This window comes from Rhinolophus ferrumequinum, chromosome 17, assembly GCF_004115265.2.
Source record: "Rhinolophus ferrumequinum isolate MPI-CBG mRhiFer1 chromosome 17, mRhiFer1_v1.p, whole genome shotgun sequence".
Lineage (NCBI taxonomy): Eukaryota > Metazoa > Chordata > Mammalia > Chiroptera > Rhinolophidae > Rhinolophus > Rhinolophus ferrumequinum.
In genome coordinates, this window is record NC_046300.1 from 41,388,184 (window position 1) to 41,415,208 (window position 27,025).

General features: G+C 37.5%; 1 protein-coding gene across 11 annotated transcripts in view; it reads left to right on the forward strand.

Annotated features, from left to right (window-relative positions):
- The window catches only part of TMCC1 (transmembrane and coiled-coil domain family 1), a 179,147-nt gene that overhangs the window by 51,004 nt on the left and 101,118 nt on the right, over nt 1–27,025 (forward strand). The window contains exon 1 of one of the 11 annotated variants that reach the window (XM_033131577.1): nt 25,294–25,488. The exons of the other annotated variants lie outside the window; for them this stretch is intronic. Within the exon in view, the coding sequence (XP_032987468.1) occupies nt 25,450–25,488 (39 nt within the window). The 5' untranslated portion in view covers nt 25,294–25,449. Of the gene's footprint in view, nt 1–25,293; nt 25,489–27,025 lie in introns of those variants that run through there. 11 annotated transcript variants of the gene reach the window in all.

Sequence of the window (27,025 nt, forward strand, 5' to 3'; positions counted from 1 at the left end):
TGTTTATTGAGTGTTTAAGGTCAGGGATCTGCAAACCTTTTCTGTAAATACTGTGTTTCCCCGAAAATAAGACCTAACTGAACAATCAGCTCTAATGCGTCTTTTGGAGCAAAAACTAATATAAAATCCAGTCTTATTTTACTATAAGACCGGGTATAATATAATATAATTTAATATAATGTAAAATACCAGGTCCTATATAATATAATGTAATATAAGACCGGGTCTTATATTAATTTTTGCTCCAAAGACGCATTAGAGCTGATTGTCCAGCTAGGTCTTTATTTTCGGGGAAACAGGGTAGTAATAGTAAATATTTTCGACCACATGATCTCTCTTGCAACTTCTCAACTCTGCGTGGAAGCATGAAAGCAGCTACCCACAATGTGTAAATGATTTGGCATGCCTGGGTTTGGCTGTGGTGGACAGTATCTGGGCCGTGGCCTATACTTTGCCCACCTCTATTTTAGGTGAGAGCTACATATAAATCATGTTACAGTCTTATTCTTAAAGACTTTACAGTCTTGTTGAGGTGGCAAGATTTACGTAAGGGGCAGTTAAAGAAGCAATGTGGTATATTCAAGGCCAGAAGCCAGGAGCCTGTGGCTTTAGATTCTAAGAATGTCTTATTTCTGTTATTAATTATCTGTGTGACCTTAAACAAATTAAATTCTTTAGGTTTCATCTCCTTCCATTTTAAGGTGAGGTCATGGTACTAAATAATATTTAATGTTACTTCTAACATTAAATTTAATGTTACTTCTAATTTGAAAATGCCTCAAATTAAACTTGCTGTACTTCCCACTCTTTTTCGTGGCTCACATAGAAAATTAAAATACTTGTACAGCACAGCAGGGTAAAGTGATGATATGTGCACAGTGAGGTATTTGATCCCATCACCCAGGCCCTGCTGGACCACCTGGAGGGTTGAGGTGATCAATACCTACAGCATATTTACAACCCATTCTTAGCAGTTTAAAGCTTTGATAGAAAACAACATATAATCAGATGTTACTGAAATTAAGGGTAATAGAAGTTCAGGAAAAGGAGAGCTAAGTATGGGGTCAAGTTATTGACCAGCTTTTTAAAGACTGTGCTCCTTGGAAGATGTCTTAAGAGTGTGAGGCACAGTCAGTGTAGATCTCCATCCGAGGACACCACAATACATGCAAATTTCAAGGTTCAAAATAGCTGAGATTTGCATAGAAAAAGCAGAAGAAAAAAGAAAATCCCAGTTGTGAGCTCCTGGAGAGCTAGGACCATGCATTAGTTTTCTTTATTAGGTTGGTGCAAAAGTAATTGCAGTTTTTGCAATTGTTTTTAACCTTTTAACCGCAATTACTTTTTTTTTTTTTTTTTTTTAAGATTTTATTGGGGAAGGGGAACAGGACTTCATTGGGGAACAGTGTGTACTTCCAGGCCTGTTTTTTTTTCCAAGTCAAGTTGTTGTCCTTTCAATCTTAGTTGTGGAGGGTGCCGTTCAGCTTCAAGTTGTTGTCCTTTCAGTCTTAGTTGTGTCGGGCGCAGCTCAGCTCCAGGTCCAGTTGCCGTTGCTAGTTGCAGGAGGCGCAGCCCACCATCCCTTGCGGGAGTTGAACCGGCAACCTTGTGGTTGAGAGGATGCACTCCAACCAACTGAGCTATCCAGGAGCTCAGCGGCAGCTCAGCTCAAGGTGCCGTGTTCAATCTTAGTTGCAGGGGGCAGAGCCCACCATCCCTTGCGGGACTCGAGGAATTGAACTGGCAACCTTGTGGTTGAGAGCCAACGGGCCCATGTGGGAATCGAACCGGCAGCCTTCGGAGTTAGGAGCATAGAGCTCCAACCGCCTGAGCCACTGGGCCGGCCCCGCAATTACTTTTGTACCAACCTAATATATCCCACATAGAACCCTGCAGCCTAACCATTGTGAGGACTAGTAAGACATTTGAGGAACTAATGAGAGATAAGATTGGAATAATGTATGCTTATATATAGCTGATTTTTAAAATTTAAATTTAGGGGCCATGTCCTTGATTTAACATTATGAATGTGAAACTAAATGATTTTGATAATGTGATTGGATGTAGGGAGCCCTCATTACAGATTTTTAAAAGGGATTTGCATGTTGAGAATACCATATTTGATTTTTTTGGAATAGATTTATGTTCAAGATTGAATAAAATAGGAAGAATACAGCTAAAGTATTAGGGAGCTGAGCTAAGAAGTTACTGTCACGTAGTATAAGAATCCACGAACTTAACAAAACAACATTCAATTGTTCGTTTCTGTGGGACAAGTCGATTTGAATTTCAGTGTTAGAAATGGTTTGTAGATTCCCAGGCTAGCCCCCAGATTCCATTCCTCCAGAATCTAGATGAAATGTTATACTCTATTTCACAATTACAGTGGTAACTACATAGTGAAATAATGCCAATCAATACTATTTAAATATCCTTACATTATAAACATTAATAATGAATGATTTTTTTTTTTGCCGTAAATTCTTAATTAGAGGGAAATGAGAAGGTAGATGTAAACTTTGGAAGCTTAAGGGAAAGTTTGAGGTTAGTGATCCTGGTTCTCTGTTAAGGAAGGTTATCAACTCAAAGCTCACTACATCATTTTCCTGTTTATAGGTGAATTTAGAAAAAGCAATATACCTTTATTAGGCTGTAATTGGGGAAATTGTGTGGGGTTACTTGCAGTATGGACAGAGGGAATTCTTTGTAGTGCCTGGCTAAATCTGGAAATTAGAGGCAGGGTTGAGGTTGCGGCAGGCAGGTAGGGTGGAATGGGAGGTAGGATTATTCTTCCTGGTAATTCCCACTCTTTGGTGGCTGAACCACACTTGACAGAATCATGGTTTCCAGGTCTACATATGGTTTTCCATGCAACAGAATTGGATAGCTGTGGGCACCAGCTGTCACCTTTATCCTGCGCTGGAGGTCCCATGCACCACTGCCTCAGCCGCTTTCTCTGCCTCCAGACTAGCACCTCAGAAGTAGAAGGATCAGCAGGAACTTGAGACTGCTTTCCCTGTGGCCCATATCTCCACAGAGTGGAATTGGGCCTGGGCTTACCTGGAAGGACTTCCCTACCAAGGCCAACATCAGAAAAGGCACACAGCTCAGTGCCTGCTGCTGCCTGGAGTTCATGTTTGAAGTAGCTCTCAAAATCCGTTTTTTCTATTCTTAAGCAGTAACAAAGAATTTGTTGTCTTTAGAGTTTGTGGATTACCAAGGGTTTATAGGTGAGGGACTCTGCCCTCCATGGTAAATCACAGCAAGATGATGTCCTGCTTTTTTCAAATGAAAGGGAGTGTTCTAAGATTGAATCAGTTGAACTGTGAGCAAAACCAGAAAGCCCAGATGTACTGCTTTCTCAAGGGGGAAGAAATAAGGTGTTGGAAAGGGTAGTTCCTGTTGCTGACCACAAGGTGGTGCCCCTCGGCCAGGATCAGTAGGGGGAAGTGAATTTGAGTGTCCTACTGACAGGATAAATAGGGGATTATAACTTGAGAAGTAACTAGTACAGGAGATCATTAGGAGATAGATAGAATTGACTGCAGTGAGTGATACAGTAGTAGATCCGCTTTGTAAATATTGAACTGAAATGATAACGATGGAAATGGAACAGACAATAAAAGAGTAGGTAGGATTTAACAACATTGGAATAAAAAATAAAGGTAACATTTAAAACCTAAATATTTGCTTAGGAGAGCAAGTAAGATAATGTCCATTTTCCTACAAAACGTTTGAAAAATTGTGTTGTTCTGATGAAAACTAATAGACATCTTTAATTTCTGTATATTTAGTCTCAGGTAGCTGACACTGTTAAAAGGAACATTTTATTCCGTCAAGGGAATAATATGGGACTGGAAAGATGGGAATAAGTTAAATATGAAGATGTATTTTGGCTTTTTAGTTATTCTTTATTAAAGATACTTTATAGTGCAAAACTTGGTTGCCAAAGCATGTAACTTACAGGTTTATTGACCCCACCTGAGGTTCAGAATGTGTTTCCTTTAATAGAGTATATTTATGTCATGGCCCAAAAGATATTATGATTATCCTTAATGATCTTATGTTGACATTTAATATGGTTGTCCTAACAGTGAAATTGAAGGTATAGATAGAGTGTTCTTCACCTTGGTAATTGTGTCATGCAAAGTGTATCATAGGGATGGTTCTTAAAGTTTTGGGGTGGGTTTTTTTTTTTTTTTTTTTTTAATCTGAGTTACATTCCTTCTGTTCCAAGCAGCGGCTTTTATGATGAAGGCTCAACGCAATACAAAGTCAAGTTCTCTCTTTAAGTGAAGTTTAACCTTCTTTTCCTTTATGTTATAAAATAGATACAGATGTTAGAATAATTAGACCTCTAAAGAAATATAATGGGGCCAGCCCGGTGGCTCATGTGGTTGGAGCGTTGAGCTCCTAATGCTGAGGTCGCTGGTTCGATTCCCACATGGGCCAGTGAGCAGCACCCTCTACAGCTAAGATTGTGAACAACGGCTCTCCCTGGAGCTGGGCTGCCATGAGCAGCTGGAGGTTGGCGTGAGGTGCCGTGGGCTGCTGTGTGCTGCTGTGGGCTACTGTGTGCTGCCATGAGCCGCCGGTGGCCAGTGTGAGCGGCCTGCAGCCATCGTGAGTGGCTGGCGGCCGGCGAGAGCTGCCATCATGACTGGCTACCAACTGCCTCATCCCGGGGAGCGCAAGGCTCATAATATGAGCATGGGCCAGGGAGCTGTGTCCTACACAACTAGACTGAGAAACAACGGCTTGAACCGGAGGGTTGGTGGGGGAGGTGGAAGAAGGCAGGGGGGAGAAATACAGTATGTGATCTAACTTCTGCTTTCCTCTTTTGTTCACGAGAGATTTGGGTACTTTATCAGTAGCCTTGAATCTTAGGAGCGAGGGAGGAAAATTTTGGCATCCAACGTCTACTACTCTTTTGTTTATCCAGAACAGTGTCTCAAGGTCTTGTCTTGTGAGTGTTAGCTTCCAAAGACTCATAGGTAGGTACATATACAGACAGACAGAAGGACAGACCAGGATCATATATTATATGAGGTAATCATTAGAACAGGCCGATTTTTCTTCAGAGATCATAGTACAGCATTTATCTCAGGAAAAGTGACTTTCGCCAAGTTAGCACAGTGTTGGACTTAGTATTTGTGAACAATTGACTTTTTTTGATGTTACACCATCATGACCTGTGATCTGGTCAATCAATAGGAGCAGACTAGATTTCGTTTTCAAGCTTTCATACTTCAGATGACTGTGTGTGTGCGTGTGTGTGTGTGTGTACATGCATATATATTGTGCATTAATTTGTATTTCATTTTCTATATAGATTTTAAAATATCTTTTATTAATAGAATCATTTTACATATATAAAATATATTTGATGTTTAATATTGTTATTATGACAAATCTCTTTGTGAAAAGAATTAAGAATTTGTTGGTTTATAGATTTTAAAAATGTTCATAGTTCAACCAAAGAGCAAGTCAAATATTTATTAAGAACTGATAAGTACATTTTATCATAGTAACATCTTACTGGGATAAGGAGCCCTGACGCAGATTTCAAAATTGTAATAATGAGGAAGCTTAGAATTAAGAAAGCTTGGGTTACAAAATGCATCCCTTGCAACACAAATGATTTTTAGCCAATAGATCACTGGTTGTTGCCAAGTGATTAGCAAAGACTCATAGGGATAATCCTGATCAAAGTCCTCAGTTTACAGGTCCAAAGACGTTAAAACCTGCCTGAGGTTATACATCTAATTATGAGTGATACCACAGGTTTCTGGGTTACCTCTGATTTTGTGTTCAGTATTCTTGCCTCTTTACACCCTTGACCGTGTTAGAGAATCAAAGAACACCAGTTCTGTCAAGCAGGGGACAAGAAAAGGGGAAAAGAAACTTTTTCCTTTTTTTCAGATATTGGTAACTAGATCAGTTGTTTTGAATGAGGGCAGAAATCTAAGAGCAGTGACTAAGGCTCATTTCATCACTACTCGTTTGGTTTTTTTTTTTGTTTTTGTTTTTTGTTTCTTATTACTTTTAAATAGCTTGTCATCTTTTTCAGATGAGTAGCAGTGGAAATAAAATACTATAATGATTCCCTAGAGTTATAATAATACTGTTCATGAAAACATGAGCAATGGCATTCTGGATTCTCAGATATTGAAACAAAATAATAAGAAAAAAGAGTAATTATTTACACAGTATGTAAGATAAGGCCTCTTCTATTTAGTGACCTTAGCCAGTTAAATAAACAGTTTCCATGGAGCTATTTCTGCATTGTGAGGTTGAGGGTAAGATGGAAAAGAGAGCTCACATTAAAGCCTCCCAATAACCACAACATAATGTTGCAGAATTACAGTTAAGAAAGGGGGATGAAGGTGAGAACGATCCCTCTGTCATCTTTCTTATTGCCATAAAACACCAAGAAACCTGCCCTGAGAATACTGAATTTTAATGACTCATTTGATAATTGAGAATCTTTTCCATGTAGTTGGTAGTAATCTTTGCAACAATGTTTTATGGAAATGAATTTCTTTTAATATCATTATATGGTATCATACTCAGTTTGTAGAATATATAATATATGCAAGACCTTTGTGTGTGTGTGTGTGTGTGTGTGTGTGTGTGTGCAGTGTAATTTAAGTTACATGTCAGCTTTTTGAAGTAGGTCTGATCTCCATTTTTACAGATGAGGTAATTAGGGCTTAGGGAAATTTTTAGATTTGCCTAAAAGCAGAGAGCTAGTACACGGCTGGGTCTACATTCTTTGCTCATTCTGCTACAGCTCAGACGCCTCAGTATTGTAAATTTTTATTATGTATTTAGTGTGAAAAGTGCAATATAAAGGTAGAGAGTGTAGAAGATCTTAAAAGGAACTAGACTGCCAAAAATTTGGTAACCTGCCAACTAGTTGGAAGATACATCTAAGTAGATTAATTTTCCTAAAACACCTAAGGAAAAAAAATAAACAATTTGTCTTAACAATTAAAGCAAGATTTGAAGCCCAGTAACTAACTCTTGTAATAGAAATGAAGCTATTTTCAAGGATAACAATATCATTTTATAATTTAAAAAAAAATTTTTTTATTGGGAATATTGGGGAGCAGTGTGTTTCTCTAGGGCCCATCAGCTCCAAGTCATTGTCCTTCAATCTACTTGTGGAGGGCGCAGCTCAGTTCCAAGTCGAGTCACCATTTTCAATCTTTAGTTGCAGGGGGCACAGCCCACCATCCCATGCGGGAATTGAACCAGCAACCTTGTTGTTGAGAACTCGCGCTCTAACCAACTGAGCCATCCGGTCGCCTCTCCAGCAGCTCAGCCGCAGCTTGTTGTCTTCAGTCTAGTTGTGGAGGGAGCAGCTCACTGGCCCATGTGGGAATCGAACCGGCAACCCTGTTGTTCAGAGCTCGCGCTCTAACCAACTGAGCCATCCGGCCGCCCCAACAATATCATGTTAAATATTGATTGAAATGCATTTGATATCTTCTTGGGATCACTTCCAGTGTTACTATTCTGAGGAATCCAGCTTAGGCCTTTAAATGTAAATTCAGTCAAATTAGAATTAAGTTTTAGAGTTAGGTTGGAGGGATACTGAAAGGTAGATATCCTCATTGGTCTTTGTCTGCCTCTGGGTGTGTGTGTGTGTACACGCACAGTTGCTGCATGCATATTGTAAGCTTGATGGAGAGTAGGACGATCCATTTCTCTACCACTAGTTCTGTACTTTATTGGCGAGAAAAATCACTTTACTGTTTTGATGTTTTAAAAGATTATTTGGTGCCATTAAGTTCTGATGCTAAATAATTATACATGGTTGATGGTACACTGATTATGAGTATTTAATATCTGTTGAAGATCCATAATTATATAGGTAGGCCCCCTATGACCTAATATTTCTTTAAAAAATAAAGGGCATTAACTAGTATAGTGGCCTCCAAATTATTTTGCTTACCTACACCTTTCAGCATCTCTTAACATTTTTATCTTTAGTTATAAATTATACACATTTAATTGTTTCTATATATTATGTACATCATATAACAACAAAAAAAATTAAAAGGATGAAATACAAACTATAAGTGGAAGTGATAATGTTTTCTTTCCACAACCCACTGGATTGTCTTGTATACCCACTGGGGTGCATATATCCTGTATTTAGATCAAGATTAAAAATTAAGAGTAATTCCCCTCTAAAGAATTTTTGGACAGTATGAAAATAATGTATACTTGCCTTTGGAATGTGACAATAGAGCAATATAAGATGATTTTACAATAGAACTGTCCAGGTTGTCTGTCTTGGGGTAATCAGGCAAAGGCTAGAAAACCACACATCATGCATTTGGTTGAAAATATCCATGGCTTCAATCAAGAGTTGGACTAAATTGGGGCCGGCCCGGTGGCTCAGGCGGTTAGAGCTCCATGCTCCTAACTCCGAAGGCTGCCGGTTCGATTCCCACATGGGCCAGTGGGCTCTCAACCACAAGGCTGCCGGTTCAACACCTCGAGTCCCGCAAGGGATGGTGGGCAGCACCCCCTGCAACTAAGATTGAACACGGCACCTTGAGCTGAGCTGCCGCTGAGCGAGCTCCCTGATGGCTCAGTTGGTTGGAGCGTGTCCTCTCAACCACAAGGTTGCTGGTTCGACTCCCACAAGGGATGGTGGGCAGCACCCCCTGCAGCTAGCAACGGCAACTGGACCTGGAGCTGAGCTGCGCCCTCCACAACTAAGACTGAAAGGACAACAACTTAACTTGGAAAAAGTCCTGGAAGTACACACTGTTCTCCAATAAAGTCCTGTTCCCCTTCCCCAATAAAATCTTTAAAAAAAAAAAAAAAAAGAGTTGGACTAAATTACCTCTGATATTCCTCCTAAGATTCTGTGACTTTTGATAGGAATTCACAGTTTGAGCACTTAAATTTAAAACACTGCAGAAAAGTTAGGCTGTGGATCAAAAACTGGCTCAGTAATACACTGGGAGATTGTTCAACTTATTCATTCGAATCTTCTGCTCAGAACTTTTCCTGCTGTCTTCTTTAGAAATTTGATGGTTTCTGAGTCTCAAGCCATCTCCACATAGGAAAAAATTTCAAGTCCTCTTTCCAAGTGTATAACCTGATTATATGGGAGAGTAAATATTAAGCGGTAAAGAATATCAGCCTATGGACTGTATCTTACTCTGCTTCATTATACCAAAAAGAGAACATGAAAAGTTTAGAAGGATAAATAATTAAAGTGTATAATATCACAGATGACTTAGTAAATATGTTTTCAATTTGTTAAATTTCCTGTAACATATAAAATTATTATTTTAGTAAGAATAATTATTCTGCAGTAGAAATTGAACAGCTTCACCTTTTTAAGCTCAAAATTGTATCACCTTAAAAACAAAAAAACTTAGCCTCCCCACCCCCTTCCTTTTTCTTTTTTCTTTTCGGTGAGGGAATAGTTGTTCAGTGAAATACAGCTAGCAGAGATAAGTCGGCAATAAACTTAGAGCTTCTTCACATCCTTATCTTGATTTGAGCATTGTGACCATCTGCAGTGCTACAGAGTACGTGCTTAAGTTTCTGTTCTGGTGGCTTTCTTCCCTGGTTTATGTAATACCCTGTTCTCTTTCATTGTTAACACAGAGGCAAAAGCCCTTCTGCACTAATGAATCTAAGAGTCTCAAATACTAGAATCTCCAAAACTTGTGATTTGTTTTTTTAAGGCTAATCCTGCATCTATTGAGAAGATTTCCATCTCAGCAGCACTTTTCTTTTAAAAATATAAGATACACAAAATGAATGGCCATAGAAGTGAAAGATGTTCAGAATTCTGATCTGTTTACTTCTGAGCATTTCTTTGCAAGAAGCTTAAAACACAGTAGTGCATCAGAAGAAGTGGAGATCGGTGTAACCTCTCTCGTATGGGTGCTCTGTGGAAAATGTTTTCTAGAATGTGAGTGAAATGGAAGCTTATTAGAACATAATCGTAGGGGGCATTCTCGTGGTTTATTAATAAAAGTCTCATGTTAAATATGTATGCAAATAGCCATTTAAATAACCACCTTAAAGTGTAGGACTAGAATATCTTAAACATTGTTTTCTGGCTTAAACTCACGAGAGGCTTTCCAACAACATTAAACTGTTTTTGATGATTGTAGATTGTTCAGGGCACAACTATACATTTTTCTGTGCAAAAGAACAGTGTCCAGGTTTTTTATTCTTTGGAACTGTTGTCTGCTACAAGGATGCAAAATAGCTGAAGAAAACAATCTACCCAATTTTGTCATTGTTAAGAGTGATTGTTTATGACTTGAAACATTTGTTTGATAAGCTTTCTTCCATTTTCCATATTCCTTGGGTGTCATATATTGTCTTTACATAATTTGTGATGAGTTATACCAAAGAATCAAATGAAGTTTAAGCAGATAAATATTTGTTAGTGTTCGGAATGTTTGTCTAGACAGCCTTTGGGTATAAGGTGAACTTAAGTTTCTCTGCATAAAGATGGAACTCAGGCTATTTCTGTTGTCAGACATTTAACTTTGTTTGAACAGGAATAAAGGCTTTGTGATGCGATTGTAGCTCAGGAGAATTTAAATTGCAGTGTAAATTACCTGCCGTGGGTCTATCTACATACTAATTTGTGATATGTAGCCCTCATTTTTTGCTCATCGTTCTATGTCATCATCTTTTGTGGATTACTATAGAAATCAAATCTAGCTTGACTTTTACATCTTGTTTTCATCCTGGTGAGGATTTGTAGCTCTAGTGTTTTACTAAATAAAATCAATTGAATAAATTGTCTCATTTAGATGAGTCATACTTTGGCTCACCTAGACTAACTTTACTGAGTAGTTATTTTTCACTCTTTTAGTGGAATTTATCTAAAAATGAGGTAAAATAAGAACTAGTTGCCATTGAAACTGGCAAAAAGAAAAATCTTTGCAAAGGCATTGATGTTTGTATAAGGTAAAAAACATTCCTGTGTGTCTCTACTACTCCAACAGAATACTTCACTTTTGGTTACCAATGTGTAGGTATTTCTGCCCCCACACCAAGTAATTCTCTGGGATACCAGTTGCGTGTCCTAAAATGTACTTCAATTCTGATGCTATCTGAAGATAGTGTCAGATCCCACCGGTTAAGGGCTCAGTCCCATAAGAGTGCCCCTCCCCCCCTTCGGCCACCGGGACTTACGCAAGTCCAGGTTGTCACCTGTGCTTCTGACCAACGAACTGGCCGTAGATCAGAGGTCCCCTCACAACCCGCTCCTCGGGTTTGATTAATTTGCTAGTGTGGCTCACAGAGCTCCAGAAAATATTTTACTTACTAGATTACAGGTTTATTACAGAAGGATATAACTCAGGAACAGCCAGATGGAAGAGATACATGGGCAGGTCTGTGGGAAGAGGTGCAAGCTTAGCATGCTCTCTTCCCAGGACCTCCATGTGTTCACTGACTTGGAAGCTCGCAGAACCCCATAGTTCAGGGCTTTTCATGGAAGCTTCATTACATAGGCATGACTGAATCATTGGCCTAGGGTGATTTGAACGCAATCTCTAGTCTTTCTGTCCTTTCCTGGGAGTGGGACTGAAAGTTCCCACCCTCTAATCACCTGGTTGGTTCCTCTGGCAACCATCTCCCATTCTTAGGTTACTTAGGATTTTCGAAAAGTCACCTCATTATTATAAATTCAGGTGTGGTTGAAAGGGGCTTGTTATGAATAAGACACCCATTTCACCTTTATGCTCTGAAGCCGTTTCAGGAACTGAGGGCAAAAGACCAAATATTATAACAAAAGATGATCCCATTCCTCTTACCCGTTAGGAAATTCCCAGAGTCTTAGGACTATTTTATAGGAACCTGGACAGAAGACCAAAATATGTATGTATTATAAATCATAATATCACATGTTCAGTGTGAAAAATATCAAAAGCCATTCTTTTTTTGTGTGTAATTTGAGTGTTTTAAGTGTATGTTTTTCTGTAGATACTGTCTTTATCTTTCTCCTTAAAGATTTGTACCCCTGTGATTTTTTTCCCTTTCTATTTGTATTTCTTATCATTCACTGTCTGTGGCTTCACAATTCAATACAGAATTGTGTATTGTCCTAGTACCATTTTTGAAATCACAGCTGGAAGCTCTGAAAAGCATTCTGACAAAGGAAGACTGAATTGTGACTTATGGCCAACAATAAGCTACAGGAAGAAAGAAGTTAAGAAATTAATATTATTTCAGATATGTCTGTATCCTTACTCCTTCAGAGAATTGTTGAAACCAAGAATTAAAAGTCATCTCCTTTCCTTTCAACACAATTAGAAGTGTAAAACATTCTACTTGCTTGTGATTCTACTATTTTAAAATTTTTTGTGAAATTTTCATAGACTTATTTACCACCTACCATCTTTCAGGTTCTCAGAGCTGTCACAAACAAGTATTTTCTTCAGCATATCTAACCCAAGGAAAATTTATTTTAATTTTTATGTTTATCATATAGTTTAAAACTTTTTAAAAAAAGCTTAAAGGGTTCTAATAACCTGAACTCTCTGTCTTACTTCCTACTTCCCTCAAGCAACCATATTTAAACTTTTAACTTTTTATTCTGGAGTTTATCTAAATATTTTCTAAAGAAATCCTTTATGCTATTTTTAATGTTTTAAATATCTATTTATTTCTTACAATGAAGATGATGATTTAGGTGTCTTATCTCTCCTGCCCACATCTTACTAAATTTTAGTTAAATTTCAGTTAAATTTTAGTTAAAGTTCAAATTTTAGTTAAATTTTAAATTTTAGTTAAATTTCAATAGACTGTTTACAGTATGCTGATGTAGATTCTTTACAAGTTACGATTTATAGTGTATTGTAATTGCATTTCTCTTTTTTATACATTTTTTCCCCTTTGTGTCTCTGGAGTTAATTGCTTCAATTTTTACTGTTCTTTATAACTACAATTGAGTCATCTCCAAATTCTGAAAGAACTGTAAATCTTCTCTCAGTACTTTCAAAAACATCATGTACTCGTCTCGATTTCATTTTTTTCTTGGTGGTGTGTCTTCTGGAGCCCTCGCTTTTCCTCTGGTCTGAATTGATTGCTCTGCAAGACTATTGCACACCGTTTGTCTTGGGACTCCTTCATCTGTTAATAAATAACAGATCCCGTTTCCTTGATTTCATGTCATCCTCTTTATTGGTTTATTCCTTTCTTTTCATGAAGCACATTCTCCAGGAGCCTTAACAGTATAGTCAACAGACCATCCTGCACAACGTAAGAGTTCATTCTATAGCATTCTTGGAAACATTCCAGTAGGAGGAAAGGATGAGACAGAGTGCCAGTGTCCTGCTAAGTAAGGAGGCGAGTTGATGTCCCTATTTAGTATAACCACTAGGTCCTAGAGCTGCATCAGGGTTCCTGTGATGTTTTAGAAGCTACACACTACTGAGGCTGTAGGCTGTCAATTCCGTGGAGTGCCCGTGACATAGCTGATTCCTGTGAATTTGGACACTAGTACACTGAGCACCTGGCTGCCAGGGTATGTACATCTGTGGAGGATTTCAGCAAATACCAGTTTAGCTGGAATAGTATTAGTTTTGTTTACTCTGTCTACAATTTTCATATGTATTTCCTTAAGTTAGTTAATAGTTGAACTTTAAAATGATAATATGACTGTCCCTGAGGTTTAAAACATTGTAGAAATGAAATATATAACAATAGAAAGAGGAAGTGGGGACGGTTAATAGAGTTCAATTGTTAAGGTCTTGGTTTGTTTGGAATGTGGCTGAGATAGACTGTAATAAGTTAACGACGTATATTATAATTTGCAGGGTAACCACCAAAAGAATAACAGAAAAATGTATAACAAACTAATACAAGAGATAAAATGGAATATTACAAATAGAAAAGAAACAAGAAAAGAATAAAGGAATAAAGAAAACATGGGACAAAAGAAACACATCTTCCAGCACAGCATGCAAGATGAAAGTAAAAAGATTGGAAAAGATAATACCATGAAAATACTAACCAAAAGAAAGATGTAAAGCTATGTTAATATCACGATAAGGCAAGAAGTATTACTAAAGATAAAGAATGACATTTCATGATGCTAAATGGTTCTCTACATAGGAAGACATGACAATCCTAAATAACCCTCTCTTGTTGCTTGATTTGCTAACCATTCATATTTGTGGTCTTTGTGTCTTTTCTTTTGACCGGTGTTATCATTTGACGTCATTTTTCACTGCCAGGGATATTTCTGTAGTCTGTGAGGAAAGCGTTGTTCCTTTGTCTCTCTGACTGGGGTAATGTTCGTGTTCAACATACTCTTGGCATTGTAAACAATTGCATGGGGTACCACTCGAGAGAACAAAACCCCAGACTTACAATTATTTCATTTAGTGTTGTAGTTATTTTTAATGTAATTATTGTCCTTTTAAAAATGCCAAGTATGAGAAATAAAATTTAGATGAAGACTAAAGAAGTTGATTATATTGTAAAGGATTATTTTTTAACACTGTGTTATTATGAGTAACGAGTTAGTGTGAAGAACAAATCGAAAAGGAGCAGCTAGTTGTTAATTTATAAGGATTCTTGGCTCCAAGCCAAATTTTTTTGGTACTAGGTCTTGAAAGCTCTGCACTGATGTGTCATTGTCACAACTCTTCATTTCTATCTGGAGAGAATGCTCTATTATTTAGAGAATATTTCATCTTTCTGGAAAAAGGCATCTGTTGGTTGATCTCCATGCCTAAATGCAAGAAAAGGAAAGAGTGAGTTAAGGAAACAAAAGTGCCAAAGCAGGGGGCATACTTGGAAATAGAAATATGGTTAGTTTAATTTTTGTAAAAATTGTGGTAAAATACATATAACATAAAATTTACCATTTAACCATATTTAAATGTACAAATTTATTAATGTTAAGTACATTCACTGTTGTGAAACAGATCTCCAGACTTTTTCATCTTGCAAATCTGAAATTCTGTACCCATTAAAAATCTTTCCCTTTTCCCCCTGCCACCAGCCACTGGTAACCACCATTCTACTTACTGTTTCCATGAGTTTGACTACCCTAGCTACCTCATATAAGTGGAATAATACAGTATTTGTCTTTTTTCTGACTGGCTTATTTCACTTAGCATAACGTCCTCAAGATTCGTCCATTTTGTAGCAAGGGTTTCCTTCCTTTTTATGACTGAATAATATTCCCTTGTATATTTATATACCACATGTTGTTTATCCATTCATCTATTGATGGATATTGGGTTTGCTTCCACCTATTGTGAATAGTGCTGCTATGAATATGGGTGTGCAAATACCTCTTTGAGACCCTGCTTTCAATTCTTTTGGAAATAAACCTAAAGTGGGATTGCTGGATCATATGGTACTTCCATTTTTAATTTTAAGAAAAACTACCACACCATTTTCCCACAGCATTTGTACCATTTTGCAATCCCATCAACAGTATGCAAGGATTGTAACTTCTCCGTATCCTTGCCAACACTTGTTTTCTGCGTTTTAAAGTAGCCATCTTATTGGGTATGAGGTGATACCGCGTTGTGATTTTCATTTGCATTCCTCTCATGATTAGTGATATCGAGCATCCTTCCCTATTGTTTGTTGATCATTTCCATATCATCTTTGGAGAAATGTCTCTTTGAGTCCTTTGCCCATTTTAAAAATCAGGTTGGTTTTTGTTGTTGAATTTAGTAGCTCTGTATATATTTTGGACATTAACCCCTTATCAGATACATGATTTGCAAATATTTTCTTCCATTATGTTGCCTTTTTGTTCCTTTACCATACTGATTTGTGTAGTAAATTGTGTCCTTTGCCACACTGTTTTGATGACGGTAGCTATGTACTCATAATATATTTTGAAATCAGGAAATGTGATTCCTCCAACTAGTTCTTTTTCAAAATTGTCTTGGCTATTTGGAGTCCCTTGAGATTCCATATAAATTTTAGGATAAATTTCTATTTTTGCAAAAAGTGCTGTTGGAATTTTGGTAGGGAGTTTGTTGAATCTCTAGAATACTTTGAGTGGTATGGACATGTTAATATTAAGTCTTCCAATCCATGAACACAGGATACCTTTCCTTTTACTTGTGTGTTCTTTAATTTCTTTCAGCAGTGTTTTGTAGTTTTCAGTGTACAAGTATTTCTGCTTGGCTAGGTTTATTCCTAAATATTTTATTGTTTTTGATGCTATTTTAAATGGAATTGTTTTCTTAATTTCCTTTTTGGGTAATTCATTGTTTTTAATCCATGCAAGTCTTTTGATTGAGGAATTAAATACATTTATATTTTTTAAAACAGATTTCTTTTTTAGAGCAATTTCAGGTTTACAGCAAATTTGAGAGGAAGGTACAGAGAATTCCCATATACTACCTGCCCCAACACATGTGTAGCCTTCCCCATTATCATCATCCCCCACCAGAGTGCTGAATTTGTTACAGTTGATGAACCTACGGTGACACATCATAATCACCCAAAGTCCATTATTTACATTAGTGTACATTCTATGGGTTTAGACAAATGTATAATGACATGTGTCCACCATTGTAGTATCCTTCAGAGTGTTTCACTGCCCTAAGAATCTTTGATGCTCTGCTTATTCATCCCTCCCCCCATACCCAATCCGGGGCAACCACTGATCTTTTTACTGTCTTCATTTTTTTGCCTTTTCCAGAATGTCATATAGCTAGAATTGTACAGTATTCAGCTTTTTCAGATTGGCTAATTTTACTTAATAATGCGCATGTATGGTTCCTCTATGTGTCTTCATAGCGTGATAGCTCATTTCATTTTAATGCAGAATAATATTTTATTGTTTGGATAGCCACATTTTATTTATCCATTATCCAAATGCTGTTCACTTACCGAACAACATTTTGGTTGCTTCCAAGTTTTGGCAAGTATGAATAAAGCTGTTGTATACATCTGTATTCAGGTTTTTTTGTTAATTATTTCTGTATATCTTACAGCGTTTTTTTGTTCCTCATTTTTTTTCTCTCACTGCTTTCCTTTGTGTTTTCTTGATATTTTGGTAGTGATATGTTTTGAAATACTTTTTACTTCCTTTACTGTATGAGGTCGGACAATTACGTTAGCGAACTTGTTGCAACGATGTTGCTAACATTTTTTTGATATCAGAGGAATTATTCATTATGAATTTGTACCAACTGGACAAACCAAGTTTTAGTAACCAAGTTTAGTAACCAAGTTTTACTATTTGGAAGTGCTGAAAAGGCTGCGTGAAAACGTTAGACCTGAATTTTTCGCCAACAATTCATGGCTCTTGCATCACGACAACGTACCAGCTCATGTAGCACTGTCTGTAAGGTAGTTTTTAGCCAGTAAACAAGTAACTGTATTGGAACACCCTCCCTACTCACCTGCTCTGGTCCCAGTGTCTTCTTTCTTTACCCAGAGATAAAGGAAATATTGAAAAGAAGACATTTTCATGATATTCAGGACATCAAGGGTAATACGATGACAGCTCTGATGGCCATTCCAGAAAATGAGTTCCAAAATTGCTTTGAAGGGTGGTCTAGGCGCTGGTGTCGGTGCATAGCTTCCCAAGGGGAGTACTTGGAAGGTGACCGTAGTGACATTCAGCAATGAGGTATGTAGCACTTTTTGTAGGTCGAGTTCGCGAACTTAATTGTGCAACCTCATATAGTCTGTACTTTCTTTGTGGTTACTTCCCTGTCCACGCTGGCCTCCCCCGCTGCTGCAGCACGAGTGGATGCACCAAAGTCACACAGTTTCCTGCTCCTTTCACTGGAATGCGGTCTTGAGTTTACAGTGTCCCTGGTGCTGTAGCTTCTCAACTGTTCTAAGTTTTCACAGTGGTCTAGACATTGTTTTTCACTCTGTCAGCGTGGGAAAAGAATGGCCTGTATCTTCCTAATCTGCCATTTTAATTGATGTCACTCTCCCTAGTATCCTTTCATAAGATGTAGGTAAAAGGGAATCATAGATGTAATATTTTATTTTTTTTAAAGATTTTATTGGGGAAGGGGAACAGGACTTTATTGGGGAACAGTGTTCACGTCCAGGCCTTTTTGCCAAGTCAAGTTGTCCTTTCAATCTTAGTTGTGGAGGGTGCTGTTCAGCTTCAAGTTGTTGTCCTTTAAGTCTTAGTTGTGGAGGGCGCAGCTCAGCTCCAGGTCCAGTTGCCGTTTTCTAGTTGCAGGGGGCGCTGCCCACCATCCCTTGCGGGAGTTGAACCGGCAACCTTGTGGTTGAGAGGATGCACTCCAACCAACTGAGCCATCTGGGATCTCAGCAGCAGCTCAGCTCAAGATGCCATGTTCAATTTTAGTTGCAGGGGGCGCTGCCCACCATCCCTTGAGGGACTCGAGGAATCGAACTGGCAAACTTGTGGTTGAGAGCCCACTGGCCCGTGTGGGAATCAAACTGGCAGCCTTCAGAGTTAGGAGCACGGAGCTCTAACCGCCTGAGCCACTGGGCCAGCCCTAGATATAATATTTTGAACTTCAGTGAGACATTTAGTTTTGTTCTTTGGTGAGGTTCATGTCTACAAACAGAGAAAATGAAATCTAAAGTTGTGATAGCCCAATGTTAGAGTTTACGTAATATTTTATATTGGAATAAATAAATAAGGTAATAGAACAGTTACATATCAATCCGATCAGGTGAGACCATGTTTTCTTTTAAGGTTTTCGGGCATTTCTCAAATATTTATTAAATGTCTACTATGTGTAAGGTACTGGGCAATTGGAATACACAAAGTATAAGATGTAATCCTCCAAGGTACTCATTTTTAATTTAATCAAAGACAACCTTAATGCGTAAAAAACTGAAAAACAGTACAGGACCTAATTAGCAAATGCAGATGTATAAGAACTATCTGTATGAGTTAAACAGAAACAGAAATGACAGTGAACGGAAGTGGACGAGGCGGGCTTCTAAAATAAGTGAATTTGGGCTAGACCTTGAGTGGGCAGTAGGATCATATCTTAGTATCCTGAAGAAAAAAAAAAAAATCACATATCCCAAAGTAGACATGTACAGATAGTATTGTTTGTACTAGCAAATGTGTAGAAATAATCTAAATAGTAAGAAAATGGCAAAATCTGTTCTACCTATACCATGGAATACTGTGCAACAATTAAATAGTGGAGATCCATATGTACTGACAAAATTTTCTAAACAAATTGTTGACATTTTTTAAAAAGGGTATCTTAATTTATTTGGGCTTTTATAACAAAATACCACAGCCTGGGTACTTTATAAAAGAACAGAATTTATTTCTCACAGCTCTGGAGGCTGGAAGTCTGAGATCAGGGTGCCAGCGTGGTTGGGTTAGGGCTCTCTTTGGGGCTGGCTGTAGAGTTCTCCTTGTATCCTCACATGGAAAGAGATAGGGGGTTCTGTGGGTTCTCTTTACCAAGAGCACTAATCCCATCACATTGGGCTTTAGTATTTCAACATACGAATTTTGGGAGGACACAATCATTCAAAGCATAACAAAAGTTTTAAATAATTTGTATATGAGTTGGGTTAGAAAACAAAGCAAGCTAGCCTACAGATAATACTGCATACTTTCATAAGTAAATAATACATAAATCCTTGGTAAAGGAAGGATAAACCGATAACCGGTGGTTACAGTAATTAAGCATTCATAAATTACTTATATAATTAAAAATAAAAATCTCAGATGAAAATTTATCAAAACACTTGTAGTGGTTACTTTTGTATGGTGATGTTATTAACAAATTTTCTTATTCTTTATATTTTACTGTATTTTCTAAGTTTTTATAGGAAATATTTTATTGGAAAATGTTAAGTTGTAAGGAATCATTTATAAATGGGAGATAACTGACAAATAGTAAAATTAATTCCTTCAAAATGGCATAGAAGAACAGGTAGAATTTAATTAGGTGGAAAGATCAAGGCATTTTGGGGGATGGGAGATGGTTGAGGGAGAGAGAAGGAAATCCAGAATGTCTTAGGAACTTAAAGTTTTATAGAGCCATCAAGCCACTGCCTTGATATTTTAAGTCATTCATTCAATAACGATTTAAGGGCCTAGTAAGTAGGTGCCAAAATGCCACTATGAGCATATTAGGTCCCCGTCCTTAAGGAACGTATGTTTTGATGAGGGGGACGCAGACAAGGAAAATACAATACAGGACAGTAAGGAAGAGTTGCTTGGTACGCTGGAGAAAGGAATTGGTGAGGGTTGACAGAGAAGGTTTTCCTGAAGGAACAGAAGTGTAGGCTGAGATTTGGAGTTAAGTTGAAAGTAGTGTGAGAGGGAAAGCAGGGACCAGCACATGAAACACCTTGTAAATTATTTTAAGGACTTGATTTTATAGTGTTTAAAGATTTTGTATATTACATTAGTTGTTAGGCACTTAGTAGGCACGAAATAAACTCTGTCCCCATCTCTCTTTCCCCTTCCCTTCTCTCTCCCTCGTATGTATTCACTGCAGGTGAAGGATGGCATGCGTCTTTTTGGAGGAAATTAATGCGAACCCTAAAACATTGCTGGTATAAAAGGAGGCAACCTTAATTTAGCATATTTCAAAGAGTCATGTCCAGTTTACCAAAATAAAAATGTTATTTGACATAATTGGCTGCTGTTTAAATCAACCATCACGATGAGTTAGTTATGGAATTGAATACGATCAAATATTCAAATTATTTGATCATCAACAACTGTGAATTTCTTACTACTTAATAAATTATACTACTTTCAGGGGTATTTATATTACAATGGCTTGGAGTTTTGTAAATAATTACACAAGTTACTTCATCTTAGGTAGATAAAATGTGGTATCTGTTGTAGAATTCCCAAAAGAAATTTGTTTCTGCAAGACAGAAATCTCATATCATTTAAGGGGCCTGAATTGCCACAGGGAATCCTGAAACTGGCAGCACTATTTACGAAACTTTTTGAAAATAGATTTCCTCCCTCTTTGTTTTGAAGGTAGACAAGAATGAAAAAAGAATCATAACTTCTGTAAAGAGAGAACTTATCACATTATTATTTATAAATGATGGGCTATTCCAATTTGGGCAGTTTAAAGAAAAATAGTTAACAAACAGGTGAAATTTAGAAAGGAGGAATAAATGAATTTTGTTACAATCTACATTCCAATTCCACAAGCAAAATAATATTCTGAACACTCCAGGCTTGTAAGATGTTGCCTTATAACATGCGTTAGCGTGGGAAAACAGTTTTACTTACCACTTGATTCACACCTCTATGTCTTTAATTTGTGTTTTTTTCCACTGCATGGAATGCCTTTCCCCTTTTTTTGTTCATTTGCAGTATTCCAATTCAACTTGAAAGACTCCAATTTTAAGACTTCTACCCCAGGAAGTTCATCACTCCCTCCTTTGTGGCACTGCTGTCCCCTGTCCCCGCTATTATAGCACTTGCCACATTATATTATCGCTGCTATTATAGCATTTGCCACATTTATGACAATTGTTTTAAGTTTTCTATTTCCTTACTAGATTGTGATGTCCTTACATAAGGGAAATGTATCATTCCATGTCAAGTGTCTGGTGTCATAAATGCTTGTTTAGCATGAATGAAAAGGGGCTTTCTGAAATGACATGGTATTGCATAATGAAAGCCTATTAAAGGCTTATAGTTTTGTGGATTGGTAGCTGGCACTGCGCAGTTATTTCTGGGTTATCACAGAAAGCTGGTTAAAACACACAGTGGTGTTTGAACAATAAGATTTATTTAATACAACTCTTATAAGACTGGATATCAAAGAGATAAAGGAGGAACTGTAAACATATTTCTACTTCAGACGTGCCAGGCTGTAGGAAACTCACTCATAACTTAAAGTATAAAAGTTCATGTTTTTAAAATGGGATAATTACTCAGTTTACAAAAAAAATTGCTACCTGAGTATCTTAAGTAGTGTTCTTTTTTAGAGCATTTTAGATTATGAAAAATAGGAAGAAGCATGATTAATAGAAAAAGCAATGTAGTGAAATCTGGGTATTTGGGGTTCTAGTCCTGACTCTAATACCAACTCTGTGATTTGGAGCAAGTTTGAAAACCTCTTTGAACTTTATTTTCCTCTCTGTAAAAATGTACTTTGTGGTACATGATATTCAATAATATAAAACTTTAATATCAACTTTTTTAAAAATGTGTTTATAGAGAATTTTAAGAATGAAGCTGGTGCAAAGGGAGCTTTGAATATAGAAATCATCTAAATTGGGATGATTGTTTATATTTCATAAGTATTCATCTAAGGTATTTGTGGTATATTTTTTTAGTGATAAAACAAATCAGAAAACAGATTAGTTCAAGTTTTATAAAGCAAACAAACATGTATATGTTTATACATGTTCAGGAAAACATACAGTAAGATAAAATATTACTGTTACCTCTAGTGTGGGGTTATATATGATGGGTAAAACAAGGAGAATAAAATATTTTTTTTTCCTACATGATGAAGAAAAACTTAAAAGACCATTTCATAAAGACCATTTGTGGCTTTGGAATTAGATTATTATTTTACATACAAGTAAAGAAAATGTGCTGGGGACTGGGGCCAACATGTCAAAGACAGGATTTTTTTTGTGATTCCCAGTTTTACTAAGAACTGTTAACCTGTGGTGGAAACAAGACAAGACCGCTTAGTGATTGATGTTCAGCTCTTAGTTATAATAGGGGCACAGTTCTTAACGTGGGGTCTACGGATGAGCTTTAGAGGAATCCATGGATGGTTTGAAATTGTATCAAAAATACTGTGTATGTCTATTCATTTCATGTATGTCACTCCAGTGACTGAGTCCATAGCTTTTAACAGATTCACGAAGAGTGCAAGAAAGGATTGAGAATTCCCTGGACAGTTCTTGTCTGCCTCCACATAGAGTATAAGATGTGGATTTTCAGTCAGACTACTGAAGATGACATTGTTTATTTGGGTCCTAGAGTAATAAGGGAATGATTATAGAGCTGTTAATTTTTCTCTAGTTATGCGTTTCTATCTTTCCTGCTATTCTTTTGTAACCTTTGATTTTGGTCTCCTATTTTCATCCAAAAGTCTGTCAGACTCCTCAAAACAGAGTAAAGAGGATCATTTCAGTTTTTTAGCTTTTTATCAAGGAATGAATTTCAATCATGCACTCAAATGATTTTTAACAAGTTTTGTATCATTTAAACAATTAGAGTTTTATTTTTATTTTAATAGACAAAAATGAGTTAAGTTCCATCCTTTTGATGACACTGTCCTTTTAATACATTTTTAATCTTTTTTATGTATATCTGGAACTTTGAGGATTTATGATTGATATTTAATGTGTACCCTGGTCTGTAGACTTTGGACATTTTTTTCTAATTCCTTTTATCATCCTCTTTCCTTTTTTGGGGGGGTGATGTGGGATTAGAAATTATCTTACAACAATGATCTGGGATTCTAGTTGCTTATATCAGAAATACCTCATGTCTATATTTAAAGACAGTATGTCTTTCTGTAAGGAATTTCATTATTTCCACTGACATGTCATTAATTCTTCCTGTATTCCCAGGAAAAGTGTTCTGAGTACTTGGTTTCATTCTGTGTGGGAGAAAACTGGAGGTATTGGTACTCTTACCATTTAAAAAACAAAGAAAGCACAGAACTCAGGTTCTCAGTCAACCTACTTTTCACCTGGAATTAAGTTTCAATCAGTTAGTTTAAATATTAGGTTACATTGCATAGTCTGAACCTAGATTGAAGGAGTCTTCACTTTCAGTCATAGTTGTTGATCTAAAAGTTTTTTTAGCTTAAGAATTTCACAAAGAGTTCAATTAAATATGTTCGATCTTTTTTCATTTAAGGTTTTTGGAATAAAAATTTATATATAAATTTTGGTTAGAATAATGTTTTACCTTGGCATTTTGTTGTTTGTTTGAATTTGGTATATCTTTTCTACACTCTTCCCTAAGGTAGTGTGAAGTGTGTGTGTGTCATTTTAAGTGAATTATTAAAAATTGTACATTATATTTGGTGATAATTGAAAACCAGTAATATGTGATATTAGCATAGTTGAGAATAACCGTTGGATAAAGACCTATTTTTTTTTTAAACTCCCTTTTCACTTTTCTTGCCTGGTGAAAAAGAATTAGTAACACTATATGGTTCACTCATAATATTATGAGAGAAGATTCCTGCTTTACTTATCTGAACAGTTGGGATATTAATACAGATTTCACAGGGTTACTTGAGAAATCACTGGGATAATAGATGTGAAATGCTTAACACAGCTACTGCACATAGTAGGATCATCCCACCAAAGGCTGCATGCAGCATAAAACGTGTAACCATGCTTACATGGAATTGAGAATCACTGGAGCAGGGAAAGATTAATAAATGCCAACAAGTTCTGCCCTGGTCAGTTATTAAACTCATTCAGAAGTAATGGACAATTCAGAGAAGAGCATGTAGAGTAGCAAGTTTCATTAAATGAAGCTTTATCCTTATATTGGTTGTCTGGAAACAGAATCAAATAGATAGGAAGAAACTGGCAAATGATAGCAAAGTATTTTTTATCTTTGGAATTGCCCTCATATTGCCATTTTTCATAACCTCTTTACCTGCATTAATTTACTCTAAGTTGTTCCTTTTGTTTTGTGTGTAGATTTTTAAAAATTACATTGTTCTAATGAGAGAGGGCGATCACCCCAGGAGGCAGCTTTAATTTGTCGAACTTCCTAACGAAGTTGAAGTCACCCTCAGAGCTCGCCTCTGCACCTGACATTCCTTCCCAGGGCGGGACCCCACCCTGTGAATAAGAGGAAAGGCTTGGCCAATTAAGGGAGACAAAGCCGGACAGCTGCCGAGCTCAGTTGGGGGGAGATTTTCCTTCTCTGAGCGGAGCTGGTACAGTCGGGGGCTTTTTGCCACGTCTCTTTATTCCCACCATCTCCCCCAGTGGGTTACCTGAGGTGGAGGTTGAGAAGGGATGTTACAATTTGCAGGGGACCCTCTTCCACTGGGAGGAATTGTTGCGGGTGCCAGTTTTCTACCGGAGGCAGCAGCTTTCTGACCCCGGCGCGCCACTCCTCCTCCCACACAGACCAGAACATCAGGTTTGTCGTCCCAGAGTCTCAGGTGGCACCACCGCGGCATCCTGGGCTCATGGTGTGGTGGGAAGGGAAGGGGTGGTCCTTCTGTCTGGACCCCTCACGGCTGACTCACAGGAAGTGCTAGCAGCGCTTGGCACTGGGCGAAGCCGCCCCAGGATTCGGCCCCTCCCAGCCGCGGTCCACCCGCCCGCGCCGGCTTAGGCTTTGCAGTAGCTCCCGATAGAACAATGAAGTGGTTCCAAGTTGGCTAAGACTCCCCGGAAATTCTTTGGACTTCTGTGACAGTCTTCAAAATGTTTTGCCACCGACTTTCCCAAGAGGCTGTTTTTTAAAAACCCTGCCCCTTCGTGGATTGCTTTGTCTGAAGATTACTCAGGGTGACCATGGTCCAGCGCTTTAGCCTGAGGAGGCAGCTATCCAAGGTGGGTAGCTCTGAGTAGCCCTGTGTGTGTGTTTAGGGAAAACTCTCCCTCGCTTTGGCATGGCTTCCTTTTTCCCTAGCACTGTTCTGTCAAGCCTGCCTTCCTCTAGCGCTAAGGAGGGGTTGGGGGAGGAAGCGCTGCCTTTTGTTCTTTTCTCTGACAGACACAAAGGTTTAAGGCTGACTGCCCTGGCAACCCCAGATTTTGTTCCCTTAAAACTAGAGCTGTTATCTGTGAATATGGAGAAAGTTGTAGTTTGCTTCTCAGATACAATTTCCAGAGGGTGTGCATGAAAGAGAGAATAGTGGGCTAAAAGTGCATATTTAATTAGCAGTTAATCTAGCAGCTTGTTGACCAAGATGAGAAAACCTTGTTGGTCTGTGGAATCAGTGCTTTCATACAAAATTTAGTATTAAACTGGAGAAAACTACCATAAAATAGTTCAATCAGCAAGACCCGCATGAAAATGTTAAAATGAGCGATCGTGTTAAGAAACTCGCATACTTAATGAAGGAGTGTGTAGAAAGCAGTAACCAGAGGCTCAAATAAATTTTTACAGAGTTCTGTTTGATAAACAGGTTTCCTGTGTATAGCTTTAGTGGGAAAGTTCTTTTAATCTAAGAAAATCATACATAAATTTTTAAAAAAGAGCAAAGCCCCTTTTCAATAGGGGCTGCTGATTTTATGAATCAGTCCTGGCAGTGGCCAGCTTTCTCTTGACCACCCGGTCTTTGAGCTCTCTTTTTAGCAAGTGCAGAAGAAACTAGTTTGGAAAGAGGTGTGCTGAGAATTGAGCTTGATTTCAAAAACCAGTTTGTTCTTTGAAAGCTCTTTTAAAAATATAGCAGTTGGTGGTTAAATTGTGTCACAGTTCATTCCCTGCAGACAGGAGCTTAAACAAATAGTAAATCAGTAGGCATTGTTCATTTCCTTGATTGTTAGAATTGTTAAATCCTAAAATATGTTATTATCAGAAGGCCTTTATTTAGTTCCTCATAGGTGACCTCAGTGTAGAAAGTGTGTATTCAAGCAAAAATGAACAAAGCTCTTGCCTCCATCTCCATGTCAAATTTCGTCTTTTATCTTGGGTCTCCAAGCTTAACAGGAACTTCTTAGGTGTATTCAAATAAAGCTCCCTTGCTTTTCTTCTTCCTTTTCCAGGTGGGGAGAGAGGGTGATAGGAAGCCCCCAAATTTCTCCTAAACAAAAAAAAATCATTTTAGTTTCTACTTCAACAACCTCTAGTTCATGTATTTTCAAATATGTAGTACATTTAAAAAGCAGAAGATGTGTGGATTGTTAGGGCAGTGACATTTTTACACAAGAGTATCTGAAACAGTTGAGAGCCAGGTGATAATTTTCTAAATAGAAAAGAACTGCATTCTAGGTATTTTGCTACCAATATTTCTCTCCCAAGTATTTTTTTTAACTTAAACTACTCTTTGCTACATGTATGACTTAAACTACATACATGCTACATGTATGACTGATTTATAGAAAAGACACTTTTGGGGGACTTAGAGGCACATCTTCTCTA